We start from the raw sequence: 21,633 nt of genomic DNA, 5'->3' as shown, positions 1-21,633 counted from the left end.
GTTAATTGATAACTCTAAATTGTCCGTAGGTGTGAATGTGAGCGTGAATGGTTGTCTGTCTCTATGTGTCAGCCCTGCGATAGTCTGGCGACCTGTCCAGGGTGTACCCTGCCTCTCGCCCGATGTCAGCTGGGATAGGCTCCAGCCCCCCCGCGACCCTCAAGAGGATGAAGCGGTTAGAAGATGAATGAATGAATAACAAGCAGTCTGATGTGTCTTCTGACATCACTGTACAGCTATAAAGTCATTGGTTGAACTAATTTTTTCAATCAGACTTTTTTTAAAACAAAATTCAGCTGCAGCTCATGATTGAGGAAATATGAGGAGGTCATGATTACAGTAAACTCAGCTGAATGTGTTGGTAATGTACTCAAATGCACAGTATCAATTATTGAAGTCACTGTGCAGAATCTGTCAAAAACCACTTAGAAAGCAACTTAGTTAAAATATAGATCCTGTGAGATATTTAATGCACCCGAGACACGAGGGTCTCAGGTCAACTTACATACTATAAAAAAAGTAGTCCAGGGATGACTGTCATTGAGGATGATGATGAAGAGTGAGTTTGAGTAGATGGGGCAGAGAGTGAAGGACGGATAATGAGTGATGGAGAGGAAGAGACCATTTTATGGGCTGTTTGAGAGGATACTGTTAGAGAGCCATTTAGCCTTCATTCTCCCCTGAGCATGCAAATGCTTTTAAAGGAGAGTGAGCGAGAGAGGCAGAGAGGAAACCAGAGAGAGGCAGGGGTGAAAGAGAAAGTGTGTTTTTACTTTTACATCTTCAGCATGTACAATGCTTGTATGGTAAACACTGTATAAAGGAGTAATTGCTCAGCGATGAGCCGAAATGCTCTGTTCGTGTTGTTTGTTTTCCTTTTGTGCCTGTAAAGCTGAGTTGAAATGAGCCGGAGTCAACTGACAGAGATTAAACGGGGAGAGAATAGTAGAGAGAGGGAGAGAGACAGCAGAAAAGACGGAGATAAAACTGAGTAAGATGAAGTAGAAAGCTGATGACAGCAACAGAACCTGAGAGATTTGTGAGTGAGAAAGTGTGGAGACAGGTGCAAAGAGCCTGAGAAGATAGGATAGTGGAGCAGGGATAGGACTGTGTGTGACTGTGTGCGTGTGTGTGTGTGTGTGTGTGTGTGTGTGTGTGTGTGTGTCCAGTAAATGGAATAGAAAGAGATGAGAAACCTATGACAGCAGAATGCTCTTTGTCATCAGTATCAAACCTCCGCAAACAACTTCCTTTCATTCTGTCTTTGTCTTCTTTTAAATGAGATATACGCACTAATATAGGGCCAATACAGTGCTATTAAAAGGCTCATGACATTCACAGAAGACCGCACACGTCTCTGCGCACTCACACATTTTCATGCAGAAAGAAAATGAACATTTTTAACATCCAAAATGAGCAGATCAAATAGAAATTGCACATCTTTCCCTCAAGGCGCTTCCCCCAAAAAGTGGGTTACATGAATTTGAATATGTTTCATTATAAGAGTCGTTCAATCTCTGTAGTTTAATATCTCAACAGTCGTTTCCTCGTTTAGAAATGAACATTTTTGTAGTGATTAGGCTTAAATGACACCCTGAAGTGGCCATTTTCTTATCTCTGGACTTAAGGAAATGTCATCTTAAAGGTCCAGTGTGTAAGATTTAAGGGGATTTATCTAGTAGAGGGAATTGCAGATCACAAACAGCTGAAATTTCTCCTGGGTAGAATTCCTTCAGTGTTAATTGTTCAGGAGGTTTGAACCAGGAGCTGAATTATCCACAGAGGTCTGTTTCTCTCCAAAACAAATGAACCAGGAGATTAAAACTGTTAAAAACACTGAAGGAAGCAGTTTCACATTACAAATCAGTGTTCTTCCTACACCGTTTGGCACATTACAGATGGGCCACTCACCTAGCACATACTAAAGTGTGCTCACCTGTTTCCCTGATACCTTAATGTGTGCCCACTTTAGTTCTGATCCAGATGTTCAGGAGGCATTTATAGAGAACCAAATTATCCACTGAGGTCTCTATCTCTCCAAATCAAACAAGCGCGGTGATTTAAATCAGTAAAAACACTGAATAAAGCAGTTTGACTTTGCAAATCAGTGTTTCTCTGACACTGTTTGGCATGTCGGAGAAGGGCCACTTGCCCAGCACCTGCCACTGTGTGCTCACCTTTTTTCTGTGATTACTTAAGATCCAGATGTTCAGGAAGTTTTTACCGGGAGCTTAATTATCCGCAGACGTGTCCTTATCTTCAAAATAAACAGACCAAGTGATTTAAACAGGTGAAATCACTTAAAAAAGCAGTTTTACGTTAAAAAATCAGTGTTTTTCCAACGCTTATCTCGGAGGGGCTTCTAAGTACGGTGGCTGATGGGAAAATGCAAATGGCCCTATCTAGAGCCAGTGTTTGGTTTGTACATTCTGGGCTACTACAGAAACGTGACGGTGCAACATGGTGATCTCCGCAGTCAATGATCCATTCCCTATGTAGATATAAATGGCTCATTCTAAGGTAACAAAAACACAATAATTTTTATTTTCAAATAATTATACATCTAAGAAAACTCAATTTTCACTAATATAGACCCCTAAAGTCGACACAGTGGACCTTTAAACTTGGAGAAGCTAGAGCCCAAAAAACTAGGCATCAACAATGTGTCTTCTTTATTTATACGCTATATTATTACAAAAAGCATTAAAACAGAAACCTCTGTTGGCGCATGTTATTTATTACAATATTGCTTTTCTGTTGACTGACACTGGATTTGTGTGTTCTGTGGAAATTAAGAAAACACTCCCAAACTTTATGTGTTCCAGTTAGACGGGCAGCTGGGTGTTGATGACAACAGGCAGATGATTACAGCGTTGTGAAATGAACACTGCAGTGTGAGGTGTTCTCGATACATTTATCTGTGAGTCAGTTTGTGTTTAGCCCCGCCCCCTCTGCTCTGTGTTCTGCTCTATAAATGTTACTGTGATATAAGCCTTGTTACCACGCAGCTACACACACACACACACACACACACACACACACACGCACTCACACACACCTCATAACCACAGTTCAGTGACCGGATCATCAGTCATGCATTCAAATACACAGCAGCCTCTATTTGAAAACAAGGCACAGCGTGATGAAAATACCTACAGGCTGAAGTAACACATTAGTAGTAGCACATTTTTAAACCACCGGAAGCAACACGTATACTGTATGTATGTGTACATGCTATTATATTATCCTTGTGTGTTTATGCATTTTGAAGGCACAGGGACCTCTGAGTGTATATGAGTTGGTGTAGATGTGTATTAGGCTAAAAGTCTTGAGGTACGGCATGCTGTTTGTCACAATTACCCCACAATCAGCCCTGAAAAAGGATGTGATGTCACAGTTTTGTAGGTAGGATGTAGGTATTATATGAATGTTGATTAGAGATATTACCAATTGTAATCAGTCTGTTTCTGCAATGCAATGCTACAGTTTTTAGTCGGGTATACTGCACTTAACATGGTGGTGATACAGCCCCAGAATAGTGACTTTTAAAGCTCCAGACACAGTGCATCAGTGTTTTTACTGGATGACTGATCACATCCATAAGTTTAAAGTTGAATTTAGGTGAACTCTGATATGTGTGACCATCAGAGCTGCCTGTGGATTGCACAGAAACAGGGAATGCATGGTTCTCTATAGAAATAAACAGGAGACAGAGCAAAATGTTTGTGTAGTGAAAAAGTGATTTTTGTGTCCTCAATTCAAACATGTCTCATACAAAATATGTTTATATACCACACGCTTGCTTTGCCAAATATGCTACAGAGGAAACATAATTGCTGCCCTGATTACATTCATTTGCAAAATTTCCTCTAAACCAGGAGTGTGACATCCCTATAGTGCACATTAGGAGGAGGTCCAAGTGGATGGATGCATGCACAAAGCACAGGATATTGGCAACTCTGACGAGGGTTCTTGTCTAGCGTCCAACATGTTAGGCTTCTAAAAAAACTTAAAATCAGCGTTGATGTTGAACATTTAATGAAGACTATGATCTTTGTTTAACCTTAACCAAGTGCTTTGGGTTGCCTAAACATAAGCAAAGATGTTGTAGGTGCCATGACAAAGAATTCAAGTCTTTGCAGTTTGCACATACAATCAGGACAGACATACATTCAGTATAATATTTTCCTCAATACGTGAGCATTACATTTCCTCCAAAACACACATATTCATTTTATTGCAAGTGAAGTTTTTTCTTTCGCAGATGAAATAGCTTGTTTTGTTATCGGGTAAAAACATCTGTGAGATTTGCAAGTGTTCTAAAATTTGTAAAGGTGTAGATATTCTCAGATTTATAAGTTGTCTAAAATTTGTGAATTTGTAAAATGATCAGACGTGTGAGAGTACTTGAACCTATAATGATGCAAAGCAATCTGTCAATGTGCAGTGAGACTTGTAAATTTTACTACGATTTGTGGAAATATAAATCAAACATAACACTTTAAACTTCATTGCACAAAAAAGTCCTAAGCCTCAGAGTAGATGTTTGAAAGATATCAGTAAAAAGCTCATCTGCTCGCTGGCTACCATTAGCTACTGTAGCTGAATCCCCCACTAAATACCAGTAACTTCAGGAGTATTCGCACATGGGAGACGTTTGCCTTGAGGGCTTTCAAGTCTATTGATTTTAACCCACACCACAACCCTTTATCCCCCTAACCTTAAGCAAGAAGTCCCTTTATGGAAGACAGCCCTGGAAGAAATCTTCTCTCAGCAGCGGAGTGTTTAAGATGGTTTGACGCACTTCCCAGAAGTCCCTCTGACTTTAGCAGTGTGTCTGAGTTCACATTTACATGTTCAGCTTGAGATTCAGGTTCAAAACTTTTCACGCTCATTTATAAATGTTTAGATGCAAACTTTGCTTCTGAAAATGTGGGAAACAAGGGAGTGAGAGAAACACACACACACACACACACACACACACACACACGCACGCACACACACACACACACACGCACACACACATAAACACTCACACACAGACACCTCCCAGCCAGGAGGGTCATGCATGGTATAAAATATGTGTGTGGAGTCTGATAAACCATAAAAGAGCCTATCTGCCACCTTGCATAAATCAGATATGCTGCTATTTATGCCCGTGGAGCAAATGTTTACGTTACCGCTTTGAAATGCCGCAGCATAATTACTCTCCCCCTGCATCTATTCCACAGAGTGGCTCCAGGTCACATCCAAGCTCTCTGCCTCAGCTGCGGTCAGTGATTAAGTCTGGGTGCATTTCAATAATACCACATCCCTCCTTCCCTCTTCCCTCCTTCCTTTCCTCCCTTCCTCCCCCTCCTCCTGCTTCCTTCCATTAATCTGTACCCTCTGCCTCTGTCACTCTCTTCCTTCCGCCCTTCCTTATCGCATCGATTTCACAGACAAAGCTGTTCTCATCTTGTTTTAACCTAATCTCAACCACCAATACATCCATAATGTTGCACTGACATTAACTTCTTCCTAATACTAAGCTTAACACAGCTTGTAACCCTAAAATACCCCCTTTGAAAAGGTGAGGATCCATCAAAATGTGCCTTAAATGACCCCAATTCAATAAATATCCTCACTCTAAAACTTTTTCCATCTTTCACAAAGACATACAGGAGCAAACACACGTATAAAAAAAGTCAATACAACTTTTTTAATCATACCATAATTGGGGTATAACCAAAATAAGGTTATCAGACTTATCCAAAGACGCACATGGCATTGAGAAAGGTTTTTATCAAATGTCTGCAGACGGCATGCCTGAAATCCGCCTATCTGCCCTCTGTCTGGAAAAATACAATGTTAGCACAGGCCCCGTGTAACTCTACAAAACTCTCTCACCAGCCGTAAACTGCGAAACAGATCCTGTAAACAAATTCATAATCTGTTTTACATCTCATTTTGTTGGCCTAGTTAACACAAAACCAAGTCCTGGATGTGTATATATGGATGAGGTTTACGACACGATCATGTCGCGAGGAAAACAACAACTTTGAATTCATAGTGGCTGAAAAGGACAATTTGGCATCAAATCTTAGGACACCAACGATTATTTTTTATACATTTTCAAATCATGATAAAACTGAAAAATAGTTGTGGCTGATTATCTGTGACCAGCTTTAATGGCTGAGGAACTTCTTGGCTTTTACGCACAGGGTAGAAACTCCAGCACATTGCTGCTGAGACAAAGTTATTGAAAAGCGTTTGACTGAACCATCACAAAATCTAACTGTCCGGACACTGGCGCGCAAATCTCACACGGTATCATCTCCTACTCTTACAACCCAAACGATCTGATGATCTTTATGTTTCTGAAAGCATCAAATCCACATACTATACAAGCCTACCTGGGTTAAATCCTTCTTACCTTGTGCCATCAAACCCACGAGAAGAAGCAGCAAAGTCCATCTCGCCGCCGGTTGCATCTCTCCCCCGTGTCGTTTGGGGATCTTCTTCACTTTTTTTTCAGAGGGAACTCTGTCGGTTCAATCGATGAGCAAAGAAATAATTGAGTGTAATGGCACGAAAACGCGCGTCCCTCCCCTGGTGCCGCCTGTCTCGCTCTGCCGGTGCGCTCCTTCCTGATCTGATCCGAACTTGATTTCGCTCGTCCCTCCCCTACGAGCGCAAAGCTCCCCCCTGGCGCATCCATACGGACTCCACACAGGGAGGGAAGAGCCGCCCTAACACTTGGAAGCATAATAGACGTAATTTGATTCATTGGATGGCAGGAAGAGAAAATTAATTCATAAACACAATAAATATGAGCCTAAATTCATGAGGGATGTTTGGCACTGGTGACTAGTCACTGCACTCACCATGTTTTTATAGGTTTAAACAATGTTAGGATTGCGCAAAAAAGCCAAAACTCACACTTGGTAGCATTCAAATGGCTCTTAATTTGTTTGTGTCAAGTCAGAAAGGTCAGTAACCACAATGATGAAAGAGACTAATGTCTGACTTAATTGCAGATTGTCTTAAGTAGGAAGCTGCTCCGCTTTTATACCAGGTTCTCGGCTGATACAGACGTGGTACAAAGTTTCTATGAGATGGAAAAGGCAGGAGTGAATGATTTCTCGCCCCTGATGTGTGTAGAGACAGCAGTACTTCAGCACCACGGACAGCGCCAGCGTGTTTCAGTGAGAGCTGCCCGTGGTGCTGAAGTCAGCTTACTCTATTTAGAGGTGTGTTTCACATTAAATTAGATGTTGAAAGACATCTATCTGAATCATGTCAGTGTACTCTGATGAGTTTAAGTACAATCTTTGCATCACTTCAGACTGTTTGCGTCGCCACATCCAGCATTTGGAGACAGACCGTTCAGCGTGCTGCTGTGTCTTTTCCCAGCCACTAAACTGCAGCACTGCGCTGCGCTGCGCTGAGGAGGAAAGTTTAGCTGCTCCGAAACATCGTTTCATGTCTCATTGAGAAGCGCTGCTCGTATTATATGCTCCCCAGGTGCCTCCGGATCGCGCTGATTATGTTTAATTTTAGCCCGCGATTTTCCACGCTTGGTTTGACGTCATCCAACAAAGTAATTAAAGGAATGATGCTCAACCGAGGCGAGCCGAGCCGAGCCGACACAAAAAACCTTCAGTGAGTGGTTGGAAAGTGAAGGAGACAGAACTAGAGGATGTGTCCTGGACAGAGAGGGAGAGGGGGACTGGATTTACCTATTAACTCGATGTTTGTTTGTGTGTGTGCAAATGTGTAGATGCAGGGGACACGCCCCCCTCAATAGAACATGTGCATCTGTTTCCCCCAGTAAAAACATAAAGATAGCAGAGGACCTTTATTGGACACAATTAAAGACGTTTACACTATAAATTGGTGCAGAAAATTCAGCAGAATGCAGGAAATTAAGTGTTTGATGGTCTAAACTTTCTGTCAAACCCCTTAATTCATGTGTGCCCCCTCAAGTTTTAAAACGAAACCCACACCCTTGTGTGTGTGCCCTTCCCCACTTGCTTATTCAAGGACACACACCCAAGGACACACACAAACACACAAAGGTGCTTATTTCTGTTGACATTGATAAATTACTGGTGAGGGCAGATTTTCAGACTCTACTCCAGACTGAGTCCTGTGAATTTCCATAGAAAATGGTAATAACTGTCACAAGAAAGGACAGCAGAGGAGATGCCTGACACCAAAGTAATTGGGCTAGAAAGCCATATAAAAGTTCATGGGCTGAGATCAGTGCAAAAATAGTCAATTTATCAATTTATCAAGACATCAGTGCACAAAAAGGTGAGTAAAAACAGCAGCAAATGTTTCAGTCCTTAACTGTCGATGGCAGTTATCTCCTCTGCCATCATTTCCTGTTTTTCTATTGTACCAACACACCCAAGAAAAACTTTTTTGTTGCTCCAAGTAGGCACAGTACCACAGCAGCCCTAATAACTCTCACAACTCACTCAGAGGTTTAGGGGGCTCCCTGGTTCTCTCGGGTCCCTGAGCCTACGGCCATTAGCATAGGTGTAGATTTTTTGGGGGGGAAGGAGGTGGTCATGTAGGTGACACGTCCCCCTCAATATATAAGCATGTGTATTTGTCCATTCTACCAAAAACATGAAAGTAGCAGGGGACTTTTCTTTCGACAAAATTAAAGACATTTACACTATAAATTGAGAAACTTTGCATAAACATTTATCAGAATGCAAGAAATTAAATGGTTGAAGATCAAAACTTTCTTGAGAAGGACCCCCAAAGCCCCCCTTTCATATGTGCGGGTGGATTGTGAGACAGCTGAGACTCTTACTTGTAGTTGTTCTGTGTCTCTCTGAGGTATTTTTGTGTCTCTTTGCGTTCCCTTTGCATCTCCATGTGGTCTTTTGTGTCGCCATGTGTTCATTTTGAGTCTCTTCCTTGTGGGTAAGTTAATTTGAGTGACATTTTACAGGTGAAGGCCAGGGGGCAGGGTCATGACACCTTATATTAGGCCCCTGGGCCTGTGCTCGGTATGCCTATTCACTAATCCATCCATGCTGGTAGGCCTGTTAAATATTTATCCATGCTTACTAGTATATTTTGTATTAGATCTTAAAGATGCAAATACATGTTTCAGTATGTTGAATTGTTTTGTCACATAGTTCAGTGACCTATTATTATTTTAAATGTACCATAATTTGAAAAGGAAAATCACTGAGCCACATGTCCGATACACCCATTAATCAATTCAGTTTAGTTTAATATTATCTTTTAAATTGATTACCAAGATAATGAAACGACTGCAATAAGAGACGGGATGAAACGATTATTACTTTTGCGATACTTATGTGAAACAGGGTGGTGTGTTTGCCTCAAGTGAAACTCTACCAGATGTAGGATATAAATATCCTGGGAGTATATGCAGCATACTGTATGGGTGTGTACACTGTCTATACACACACACTTTATGACAGGACCTCCCCCTTCACCCTCAGGCCATATCACCAGGACAAACACAATCAACCTTCACAACAATGTCTGAGTGTTGTCATCACAATCCCCTCATTCCAACACAAGTAAAAACATCAAAACAGTGTGCATCTCTCCTCTTCTTCCTTATTTAGCTATTCGAAGGATTTTAATCCCGGCAGACAAGCGCTGCATAAAAAGGACAGATGAGGAAAAACAGAATAAGCACGGTGGGGATAATGTGTTTTTGCTGTTGCTGGTGTCGCCATCTGACAAGTGCTGAGCTCACAGTGTGGCGTCATGACACGCTTGTCTTCACCAGCCTTATTAGTGAAGCGGTTTGGAGAAGGAACTAGGTGAGAATCAATGTTTCTGCCAGGATTGTTTAGCGTGACGCACCATGGCCTGTGCTGCTGCTCTGCCCTGGGCGATGTTTAATTCATGTTTTTCGTAAAAGCTGGATGCGCCAAGCCCAAAAGCCATTAGTGTCATCCTCTTTTCTCTCCGCAGTGTCATCTCTCCATTTGCACTTCCTCTCCTTTCAGTCGTCATCCCAACAATAACTTTCTTTATCAATCTCTGCCCCCCTTTTCATACTTTTCTTTTCATCTCAATCCTCTTGTTTTACTCAATTCTCCTCACTTGCTCAATCTTCCCTTCCATGCCTTCTGTCACCCTCCTCCTTTCACCTCACATACCTCCAACATGCTTTTCCCCCCTGCACCTCTTATTCATACAACGTACACTGGTGCCATCTTTCTGCCTCAAGTGAAACACAACATATAAAAATATCTATCTGCCTCGCTAGAACTTTTAGACCATCCTGAATTATTCACATCCGCATATCTGCGCCACATCCCTGACCCCGAGAGAAGTGCTTTTATTTTCATCTCCAAGTAATGAAATCTGGATGGCCTTTTTTATTCTCCCTGGCATGATCATCTCACCGAGGTGGGTTTAATGGAGCGGAGGTGATCAGAGGCTTCTGGAAGCTTCCAGGAGGCAGGGAGGTGGATATCATGTCTTCCTTGTATGGTGAGAAAAGAAATAAGAGTGGTGGTATAGTATAGTAGGTCAGGGTTGCAATATGGACAGAGCAAAATGCATGACTGTCAGAGAGGTTCAGCACTGCTGCATCCAGGAAATCATTCAGTCGGACTCACCAAACAATAGTCTGTTCTACAAATGGCTGACTGTGATGCAATGCACAACACAAGTGAAATATATCACGGTGATACAATACATGCACTTTATTAGTTGGTCCAATGAGGTCATAAGTAGAAGATTAAATATAGTTTTGACTGTCTAAATACTTGTTCTTTGTTAAGTGTAAAGAGCTGCATCCTCCACACTTTTCATGACGCTATTCCAGTAGGAAATGCAGCAATGTATCTGTAAAAAACAATCACTTTTCGTGGCACTATCCTGGCAGGAAATGCAGTGATGTATCTGTAAAGAACAATTACATATTGTGGCGCTATCCTGGCAGGAATCACAGCAATGTCTCTGTAAACTTTTCATGGCACTATGCTGGAAAAACAGCAATGGGTCACTAATGAACAAAACCTGATGGAAGCACAGTGATGGCTCATTAAACTCACCTAGGTGCCACGCCATCCCCTTCACTTCCTGATGACAAAGTCAGCTCACACATTACATCACTTTAGAGACATTACATAACTTTGTGTGAAACATGCAAATGTAACGTATCTGTCTCTGCAGAAACATACAATGTCCACATTTTCCTCTAGCAACTGGGCTTGGACAGCATGCCTAGCCATCTTAAGCCAAAATATGATCTTTTTCTAATCATCATCAAATGATTTTTGGGCCTTAACCTAACCATACATTATCCATTACATACATAATAGCATACAAATGTAACATATCAGTGGTTTGCAGGAACAGGCAATGCCAGCGCTGTTTCTGGCGATTGGGTTGGCAGTCCATATGTGTCATTCTTTGCACTCTTCCAACCTCTTTCTGGTTGAGATCATAGATATAGATTCAATGTAGATTCAAATAAGTTTATTTAAAAAGTTTTTAATTCAACTTATCTCCTCCTAGATCTGAATGTTGTAGGTGATTACTGTAACTGTCAAATAGAATTTCTCTGCAGCGTTACGGTAAATAGAGTTATTTTAAAAGTCACCTTTCCCACGATCTTCACCACTGTTTTAATGCAAATAAAAAAGTATGCCTAAATGAAGTGTTTTATTCAGTCATGATGAAACTAGGCGGCTGTGGCTCTTGTCCACATCCTGAATCATCCTGGAGCTAGACAATGAACCGCAAAGTGCTCCAGTGTCTGTGTATAGGGAACAAAACACCATGATGAATGTAATAAATGACTATTTTTTGCTTGGCGGCTTAAGTACACCCATTGAATCTGACGTCTTTACATGAACAATCTTTTGTTTCATTTGTTTTCTCAAAGAAAGAAGCAGTCAACACTTAAGCAGAATATGTATTCAGACCACAAGAAACGACCTCAGTAAACACTTCACATAAATTCTATGTGGTTGTTGTTTACATAAAATGACATGAGGTCTGCCAGCAGATGCAATCTTGCTCTTGAACGAAGGATTATCAGCTTAATGAACACACACACACACACAGATGAATGCAGGTGGAAGACCACATATAAACACACACGCGCACACACCACACACACACACACACACACACACACACACACACACACACACACACACACACACCTACACAAATACATCTGTTCATTTGTCTGATTACAGAGAGCAATAATTTGATTGGCTCTGCCCACGTAGATCTATTGCTTCACAGTGTGAGGGTACTGTTGTGTAGCTTGACATACAGCAGGGTGTGTAGTACACCTACATCGGGATGATTTACGTCAGTAGCAGGTACCATATTTTACACTGGAGCCAGAAGTGAAGGTACACACAGAAACACACACATGCTGGTCTTGCAAAACTAATTTCCCTCGGGACAGTAAATGTCATATGGTCTGGTGCATGTAGACCAAAAATGGGTTAGCTTATGCTGACTATAACTGCAATAAATCAAATTGGGGACACCCATTTCTGCCCCAAATGAAATATAAAACTCCCAGATTACTACTTTAAAGTCCTGAAATGTCCCCATATGTGGCTCATGTTAGTCTTCCCATGCACACACTCATGCAAATCACTTCACTCCACAGGTCTCAGTGTGATGAGATTGCAAGTCAGGGATTGTAAACTGATGGGTATAAATGTGAAATAAATGTGGCAGTCTCAGCAGTCTGGCAATACTTTGACTGTTACAGCTTGTGATGGCGAGGGAAGGAGTATCTGACACTCATACGTACTCAAGCCACAGGCAAGAGGAATACTTAAACAAGCTCAAAAATCTGTTAGTACATCATAAGTGATGTCTAAGAGCATCGCTCTCATTACTGTCTGCAGAGCTGGATATCTTTTATTCATCACTGTGGCGGCAGAAGGGGAAGCGGGGTATAATTAGAGACCAAGCGTACTGTCAACACTGGCGATGTTTTTACATGTTTTGGAAATCTGAAACGAAGTAAAAAGCCAAACTTAAAACTCCTGCCAAGTACAGAGCATCAGTGTTGTGCAGACTGTGAAATATCTGAAAGGATAAGTCTTTTAAATATTCAGAGTTGTTCATGGGACAGAAAAGTCTGGCAGTCGTTTTTTGTCTTGAATTTATTTCTCAGTGAAGTGTTTCTAAGCTGGTGTCCTTTCTGGTCATCTTCAGGCAGCAAGCCGAACACACACACACACACACACACACACACACACACACGCATACACACACACACACACGCTGACGCACAGAGCGATCAAATATTGTGTGCTGCTGAAAGTGGGTTATCCTTTGGGACAAGCTGACTTAAGCCATCATGCTTAGCAGGCGATATCTAGAGGAGCCACAAAGACACAGTGAAAACTCAGAAAGTATAATACTGCAGGGTCATCAGGGAGCAGCCCACTGCTGCACTGGCACAACTTTATCTTGGCTGCTCTCTCTCTGTGAGTCTTAGAATACACTGTTCTTCTCTGGTCCAAAATAGTAATTGTATCAAAAATCAATTTCAGTTTCTCACAGTGAGTATCAGTGCCTTGCTTGGATGGATTACTGAATGGGTTTACCAGCAACAGGCCCACTGGTCCAAAGTGTCATTCAGCTTAATTGGCCAAGAGAAGACTCAAAATGACCCCAAAAAGAAGTAAAGCGACACAATACTAAGCGATACAAATTGACCAAAAACTGACCCGAAATTACCTCAAAGAAACACAGAATTACTTCAATAAGAAACAAATACCGTGCAGAGACACAAACAACTAAAACAAGATATAAAACAACCACAAGGAGACAAAAAGTGACTATAAAGAGACACAAAATGACCAAAAAAAAAAATACAATTACCTCAAAGTGACTTAAACGACTACAAAAACACACAAAACAACAACAAGGAGACAAAAAGTGACTATAAAGAGACACAAAATGACCAAAAAAGGAATAAAATTACCCCAGTAAGACACAAAACTTCCTCAGAGTGACTTAAACGACTACAAAGAAACACGAAACAACCACAAGGAGACAAAAAGTGATTGTAAAGAGACACAAAATTACCATAAAATTACCTCATAGTAATCTAAACAACCTCAAAAAGGCACAAATGAACACAAGGCGACAAAAAGTGACTACAAAGAGACACAAAATGACTAAAGAAGACACAAAATTACCCCAAACTGACACAAAACAGCCACAAGGAGACAGAATTTAACCACAAAGATACATAAAATGACCCCAGTAAGACCCCAAATTTCCTCAGAGACCCAAACAACTACAAAAAGACAGAAAACAATCTCAAGAAGACAAAGAATGACTACAAAGAGACACAAAATGACCAATAAAAAAATGCAGCTACCTCAATAAGACACAAAATTACCTTAAAGTAACCCAAACGACTACAAAACAGCCACAAGGAGACACAAGTTAACCACAAAGATACACAAGATGACCTCAGTAAGACCCAAAATTACTTCAGAGACACAAACACCTACAAAGAGACACAAAACGACCAAAAAGAGACACAAAACCACAAAAAACGATGCATAACAACTACAACCATGCAAAACCACAACAAAGTATCTATGTCTTGCTCTTATGTAAGAGAGCTGTCGGGGCCTTTGCATGTCTGTGCCCAGGGGCCCATTGTTTCATAATCAGCCCATGGTGCCGTGGTCATTGGATTGGTAGCTCCACGCTGCCAGCAGCACTCAGTTGCTCTTAAATGACTTCACTCAGGTGAAGGCACACAAACACATAGTGAGGGCTGGTATCTGGCACACAGCCTGTCCCATGTTCTAAGCTATTTGGGCGTGTAGCGTGAAAAAGGACAGATAATTGGGTTTATCACTGGCGTATTTTTAGTTCCCATTTCTCCACACGCAATTTACAACAGACTGAATAGGGGCGGGAGGAAGTAAAGGAGTGGAAGAGCAGAAATAGAGAGAGGAGGAGGATGAGGATAAGGAGGAGGGGAAGAAGAGGAATGGAGGTTAATAAAGGGAAGAGAAAGGAGGAATGGGCCACAAAGATGGAGCCTGGCATGTGTCCAAGTTTGGTGGAGTGTGTGTGTGAAGGAGCACTAGTGTTTCCCCCCTCAGGCACCAGCGCGGGTAGACAGAGCAGAACGAGCCCTCTGGATGACTGCAGGGGTATCTGACAAACGCTGCTTATTTAGGAGAGCAACCGTAGGAAACTTGAGCAACACAGGGAGCCAGATTATCCACCATGATCTGTTAACACTGGCAAACGTCGCAGGGCATAAGAATATAAATATGATGGCTGTGTGGTTCGAGGCATTGATAAGTGAGATGAAGAAACAGTGAAAAGTGAGTGCAGGAGATTATTTCCAAGGCAGAATTTTCATTAAGGAAAAGAAGTTTTGATAAAAGTTTTCCATGAGTGCAATGACACGTGACTTCCAAGTTAAAATAATAGTTAAGGAATACTACAGAGCTTGAATCTGAGAGCATTTTGTGTCATTGCGTGACAGCACGCTGGATATTCACTGGAAGCTATGGCCCATTAAAAAGTGCCAAATGCACTTCAGTCACCACAGTTACTGTACCTTAACAAATGGACAAAAGGCTCAGTGTGTCCGTGTGTATTGGATAAAAACTGCTGATCTGAAAAGCTGGGTTCACTTAAATTAACACTGCAGCAGAGATCAGATGGGGAGGGAATGGTGAGGGGTAGAGTAGCACTAAAAGGAGAGATGGAAAGAGATCGGTTAAAAAGCAGTGTCCTGGAAAAGTGCTGCTCTGTGAAAAACAGTGACACCATTCAGAAATCGTAGTCACACTAAGAAGAGAAATGAAAGAAGATAACTCATCGTTGTAGTTAGTCTGGCCACAAGTACAATAAGAAACAGCCTTAATTCATATGACATGCTCAGGTTGCTTTGGTCAAACTTTACGTCTTGGCAGAAGCCAGATGTTTCAACCATTTAACCATCACTCTTAGATATTTAAACAGTTTAATTTAGCTTTATGAATTTAATCCATTTATAGCAACAAATAGCTGTTTCTTTTTAAATTACTTTTATCTCATCATGCCAATCATTTATCCGTTCCTTTTTGCAATTTCAAATGTTTGTTCATTACTTTTCGCAAACAATTTTTTCCATCGTAACAATCTCCTGTGTGTCTGTTTGACTTTTAGCCAACTCAATAGCCTATCTTTAAGTTTAGCTAACTATTTGAACTCTTTATTCATTACTTATAGCTTTCTGTGTAGACTTCTACTCATTTAGTTTTTATGCACTCTCATTTGCAATGCAGGTGTTACAACTGACTCTGTGTATGGATATATATATATATTCAATCCAATCATTATTTCTTTTTTACTTAGTTGAGCTCAAGCAGCAATCTCTGGGGCTGAAAAATGATGCCACCCAGAAGTGCTGAAAATATCGCAGCTTCACAAATGGCTACTTCAGGCTGGTTCCAAGAGTCAATACCAATAGAAAACCATATTAAAATATCCAACTCTCGGGGCGTCGGTAGCGTAGTGGATAGTGCCGTCGCCCCATGTATAGAGGCGATGCCTAGCTGCAGCGGTTGCGAGCTCGACTCCGGCTTGCAACCCTTTGCTGCATGTCGTCCCCCCACTCTCTCTATGCCCCATTTCTCACACTGTCCTGTCCATTAAAGGCAAAATGCCCCAAAAAAATACTCTAAAAAAAAAAAAAAAAAAAAAAATCCAACTTTGGGGTGACCTCTACATCGGGTAAAGTGTGCATCCCATATAGGCTGACTCCTTAATTGAAGTGGCCTGGGTTTGATTTCACCCTGCAGCCCTTTGCTGTGTCATCCCCATTCTCCATTTACCTCTTTTCTGTCACTCTACAGCTGTTCTATAATAAAGGCAAACCCTTAAAAAATTATCTGTAAAAAAAAAAAAAAAATCACAGCAGAATTAAACATGATTAAATATGTTTACAGCCAGGTACAAAGGGAGTTAAATAACTCCACAGTTTAAATGTTATTAAGGCTTAAACTTATGCATAAGGGCATGGCTATTTTGAGTGACCGATGGATTGGGTTGCTAATACGGCAACAACGTTGGTTAGGTAACATAACCAACAGAGTATAGGTGTAGCTGTAGCTGTTACTATTTCAGTGTGTTTTTAGGTCATGAAAGTTAATTGTTACATTGTGGTTGCCTAAAATAAGGGACTCTAAGGAGTCGGAAGTTCTTGCTAGTGCTAGTGACAAGGTCATCTCCACCGTCTCGTCCAAATATGGTCACTTCTGGGCTCCATTAATTCAAGATAGTGAGGGTCAAAAAGCCAAATTCAAGGCTTCAAACAAGTCCCCAAGAAGTGCACCAGGCTTTAAGGCCAATTTTTGTTAAGGCCAAACAGTGGAATTACAACTCCTGAGTCTGTCACATGATGCCATGGGACCCAAAATGACTTTTTACCCTAAACTTACATTGTGAAAGAGATGTTTGTAAATCAGTAGATACTTTTTTTTTCCTTTTTTTTTTTTTTTAAGCATCACAAGCCATGCAAAATTATGTCACTATCAGGATCTGATTAATTCGGTCCAATAACATTTAGAAAGTTTAGAGAGCAACACAATTAAATAATTTTATTCCAATTTGTGCTTAACCAGAAGTAGCTGTCTCAGCTGTTGGAAGTCCCAAGTGTGCCTGCTCTGTGGGTACAATGATGTGATAGCAGTGCCGATCATCCCGATAATTTTAGCTTCATGCACCACTGAGCAACTCAGAGTCCTGCCTCCAACACTGTGTCCAGGTCTCTTTATACATCCATGGCCTCAAAGCAGTAGTCCACAAACCAATGGGTGGCGTCACAGTTGCTACATCCATTATATCATACAGACTCTGGTTGAGCCATTCCACAAGCTTTCCAAATATCTCTGAAACTGCACATATGGTACACCCTGGAGTAAGGTTACAAGTACTCCTGACTGTTGTAGTGCGTCACCATATTTTACAAATAATAAGTAAATGATTGTTTGCATTGTATATGGGGTGCATTGTTTCTTTATGTCTATTTTTTTAAAGCATTCATAAATTCTTACTGTTTACAGACTCACAGCAACACAGAATGACAGTCAGACAGCAGGCAACAGTGTTCTGAGTTACACATGCAATTTTAACACATTTTCTAATGAAATATGTAGTGACAGATTTACTTGCATATTCAAAGTGTAACATAATACGTGTTTTGTCACCTTTTTATGTCGTATTGCTTTTTAATGCAAATCCAAAGGCCCCCCATTTACAGCCCCTTGGTAATATGTGTCTGATGAATTTGCTAAGCTGCACAGAACAACAGGACATACACAGACCAATACTATATGTGAGCTGGCCTGCTTGGTCTCATCTGCCTTTCACCCAGACACACCAACGTCACATCTGTCACCTTTATGCTCCAGCCAACCTTGTATTGATGGGTCAGGGCACCTGGTAAATATCACACACAGACACACACACACACACACACACATACACACACACGCCAGAGAAAGCACAGTAAATATGCGTTTTGTCGATAGCTGTCCACCACCGCAGAGGCTCCCAGTATTTTTGCTGACGTGCTCACTTCAGGAATCAGTGCTTCACTTTTGCTGAGATAAAGAATTTGAGCCTGTTAAATCTTATCATAGTCTATTATGTGTGTGTGCGTGTTCATTCAGTAGTAGTACATAAAAAGTATCAGTGCCGTGCTCTGTCTTTAGAGGCTGCTGACAGTTGGAAGGTGATGTTATTCTCACCTGATATTACCTCTTTGCTGGCAGATGGAGTTCGCAAATTTGGGCACATGCACTCTCCAGCATGCAGACACACACACACACACACACACACACGTGCCTCCAATGGAACAAAAGCGCATTAGTGCTGTCGAGCACATTTCCTCCTCTGTCAAATTGAGGAAGGCTTTCTTGTACACACAGAGAGACACACAATAACCAGAATGTCCATTAACACAATGTGACCCTGCATGTGGATTCAACCTTTTTCCACTTCAGATAGATCCACTGACCATAACAAGGGCTTAAAAGGGGTTTTATTTCAAGTGTGTGTGTGTGTGTGTGTGTGTGTGTGTTGTCCCACCAATAATACAGAGGAACAATAATCAAACAGGACAAATGCATGCTGTCTGAATATGTATTTCAGAGCAACACTTACACATACATTCACAAGACCTCACACACACAAAACACACACAACTGCTTGTCTGCTGAGGCTGTTTGATCATCACACGATGAAAACAAGTTTGGGAAAGGCTCAAAATGTATTTGAGGTCATCCAGATAAAATACAACACAAATGGCACTAAGTTTGACGTTTGAAAAGTATAAAAATAATTATACCACTTTCTGTCAACCCCCATCTGCCCCCTCCTGAGTGCTGAACACCTTCTTTCATCCCGTCCTGTCAGAGTCTTTTAACAATGTCACTTATCCCATCCATAAAAGCAATATAATTATTTTTCTTCCACTATTTTTATTTTATCCTTTATTTAGCCAGGTAGGTCCCATTGAGATACAAGATCTCTTCTTCCAGAGAGTCCTGGTCAAGACAGCAAGACAGCAGCTAATAGTGTCTCCGCTCCTCTCTCTTAGTGAGAGAGTGGCACAACTATATTTACCCTCAAGTACAGAACCCCTGCTGTCAGTGTTCAGCTCAGAGTAAATCTGGCCAGACGCTGAATTGTATTCTATTTAGTACATAAACTCGCCTTTGGGATCAACATAAGGACAGGGTCTAAAAGATTCTGAGCTGGTAATATGATGCTCAGGCCTATGTTCACTAGGGCTGCATATCACCTTTTAAAATGCACTTAAAAACGAAACTGCAAAATATACAGTTTGAGATTGTAGATAGAGGCGTTTATTTTTTGAGTCATTATAAATTTTATTTTCAAATTTTTTTCTATTGACACAATGGCAACAGCTATGGCCATGAACACACTATTTCAAAGCTTTGAGATGATTTCCTAAAATTTGGCACAAACATCCACTTGGACTGAAGGATGAACTGATTAGATTTGTTGGTCAAAGGTCACTGTGATCCCACAAAACACGTTTTAAGCCTTTTTAATATGCTAATTATAACAAATTTCCACACAAATGTCTAATAGGATAAAATGATAAAGTGACATTTTGTATGCAAAAGGTCAAAGGTCAGCTTCACAGTGATGCTCTGCAAAAACACTGCTCTGGTCATATTTAAACGTCATAACTCAGGAACAGAAGGACATTTTTGGGACACCCCATTCCTCCAAGGGCTCAAATTTTCAAGCCCTGTTATTTCAAAAAATGTTCTATTGGACTGAAAGCCCATTTTTTGGAAAAAGCCCTTCATCCCAAAAACAAACACCCATTGCCTCAAAGTCTGCATGTGGTTCGCATTGTAGCATTATGATTCTGTTAACCATGGATACGTTACATTTGTCAATAATGCTGTGGTAAATGTGTGGTTAGGTTTAGGCACAAAAACTGCTTGATTGTGGTTTGGAGAAGATCCTGTGTTGGCTTAAAACACCCACGTTTTGTGGTACCAAAATTACTGAAAAATCAGGGATGGGTCGAGGAAAACACCCTGGATTGGTGGCTCAAACGACGCAATGGGTCAGTAACAAGACCCAGAATCAGTGGCTCAAACGCAGCAGGGTAGCTGAAACCCAGCTGAAGGTAACTGAGAACAGTGGGTCTTTGGGTTTTGGGATAACAGGCTGTTGGAAAAATGGGCTTTCGGTCCATTATTTGGCTAATGGGGTGTGAGATTATGGGCTGTTGGAACAATGGCATGGCATTGACACTTGGTCGGATAAAGAATTGGTGACCCTAAACTTGAGCGTCAGCCTTGAAACTGATGATTTTATGGATCTTCTGTGCTGCCGGGTTGAAGATGTGTGCAACGCATTCACATTTTAGAATTTAGCTTCTTTGCAGCAACATCCATATTCAAAGCATTGTCAACTGTCATGCTACATGAGTCTGGACAGATTCATGTCACCATCGTCCTTGTGGTCGTATGTTATTCTCGGTTTGTGACAAAGTTGCTCATTATGTTGGTGAATCGTAGTTTAAAGGTTGCACATATTGTTCTCTAGATGATGCATTAGTTCATCTTACACTCTCTGATTTCCCCTGTGTATGTAGCCTCGCATCCAAGCCTATTTGTTTGTACCGGAGTTCTAAATATCTAAAAACAGCTCATGAATATACAGTTTCATTTTCTAAAACAGCCAAGTACTTTTCTTCAACAACTGAAGGCTTTTGCATGTTACCCAAAGACAAATAAAAGTGGACTTTTTGGAGACTATTTTCAGCTGTGGACTGATACACATTTAATGCACCAGTGAATATTTGCGTCAGCAGGACGGTGTATGTATGACTGAGTCAAAATAAACTGCAGCTGCCATGTTCATGGTAATAAAGGAACATATGTGGAACTTTAATCAGACAGAAGGGCAATAACAGTGATTTATCAACATTACTATAATAAAGTGCAACTCTAAATATTCATGACTGTAACCTTGACTCAGACCAACTTAAAGGACCATACCAGTGGGTTTTCATGTTTAAACCAAGTGTGACTGTCAACTTAATCCGTCCGTTAGAGCCAGTATTTTTCCAAAGCATGCAGC

The 21,633-nt window shown here is 41.0% G+C and overlaps 1 protein-coding gene across 1 annotated transcript in view; it reads right to left on the bottom strand.

Moving 5' to 3' along the window:
* Window positions 1-6,615, bottom strand: part of chrna6 (cholinergic receptor, nicotinic, alpha 6) — a 30,699-nt gene extending 24,084 nt beyond the window's left edge. Inside the window, exon 1 of the mRNA XM_049572599.1 lies at window positions 6,416-6,615. Within this exon, the coding sequence (XP_049428556.1) occupies window positions 6,416-6,473 (58 nt within the window). The 5' untranslated portion in view covers window positions 6,474-6,615. The remainder of the gene's footprint in view (window positions 1-6,415) is intronic.
* Between the last annotated feature and the right edge of the window lie 15,018 nt (window positions 6,616-21,633).

The sequence above is a fragment of the Epinephelus fuscoguttatus genome, linkage group LG3 (assembly GCF_011397635.1).
Source record: "Epinephelus fuscoguttatus linkage group LG3, E.fuscoguttatus.final_Chr_v1".
NCBI lineage: Eukaryota > Metazoa > Chordata > Actinopteri > Perciformes > Serranidae > Epinephelus > Epinephelus fuscoguttatus.
The sequence above is the reverse complement of the archived record's forward strand: the minus strand, read 5'-3'. Positions and strand labels throughout refer to the sequence as shown.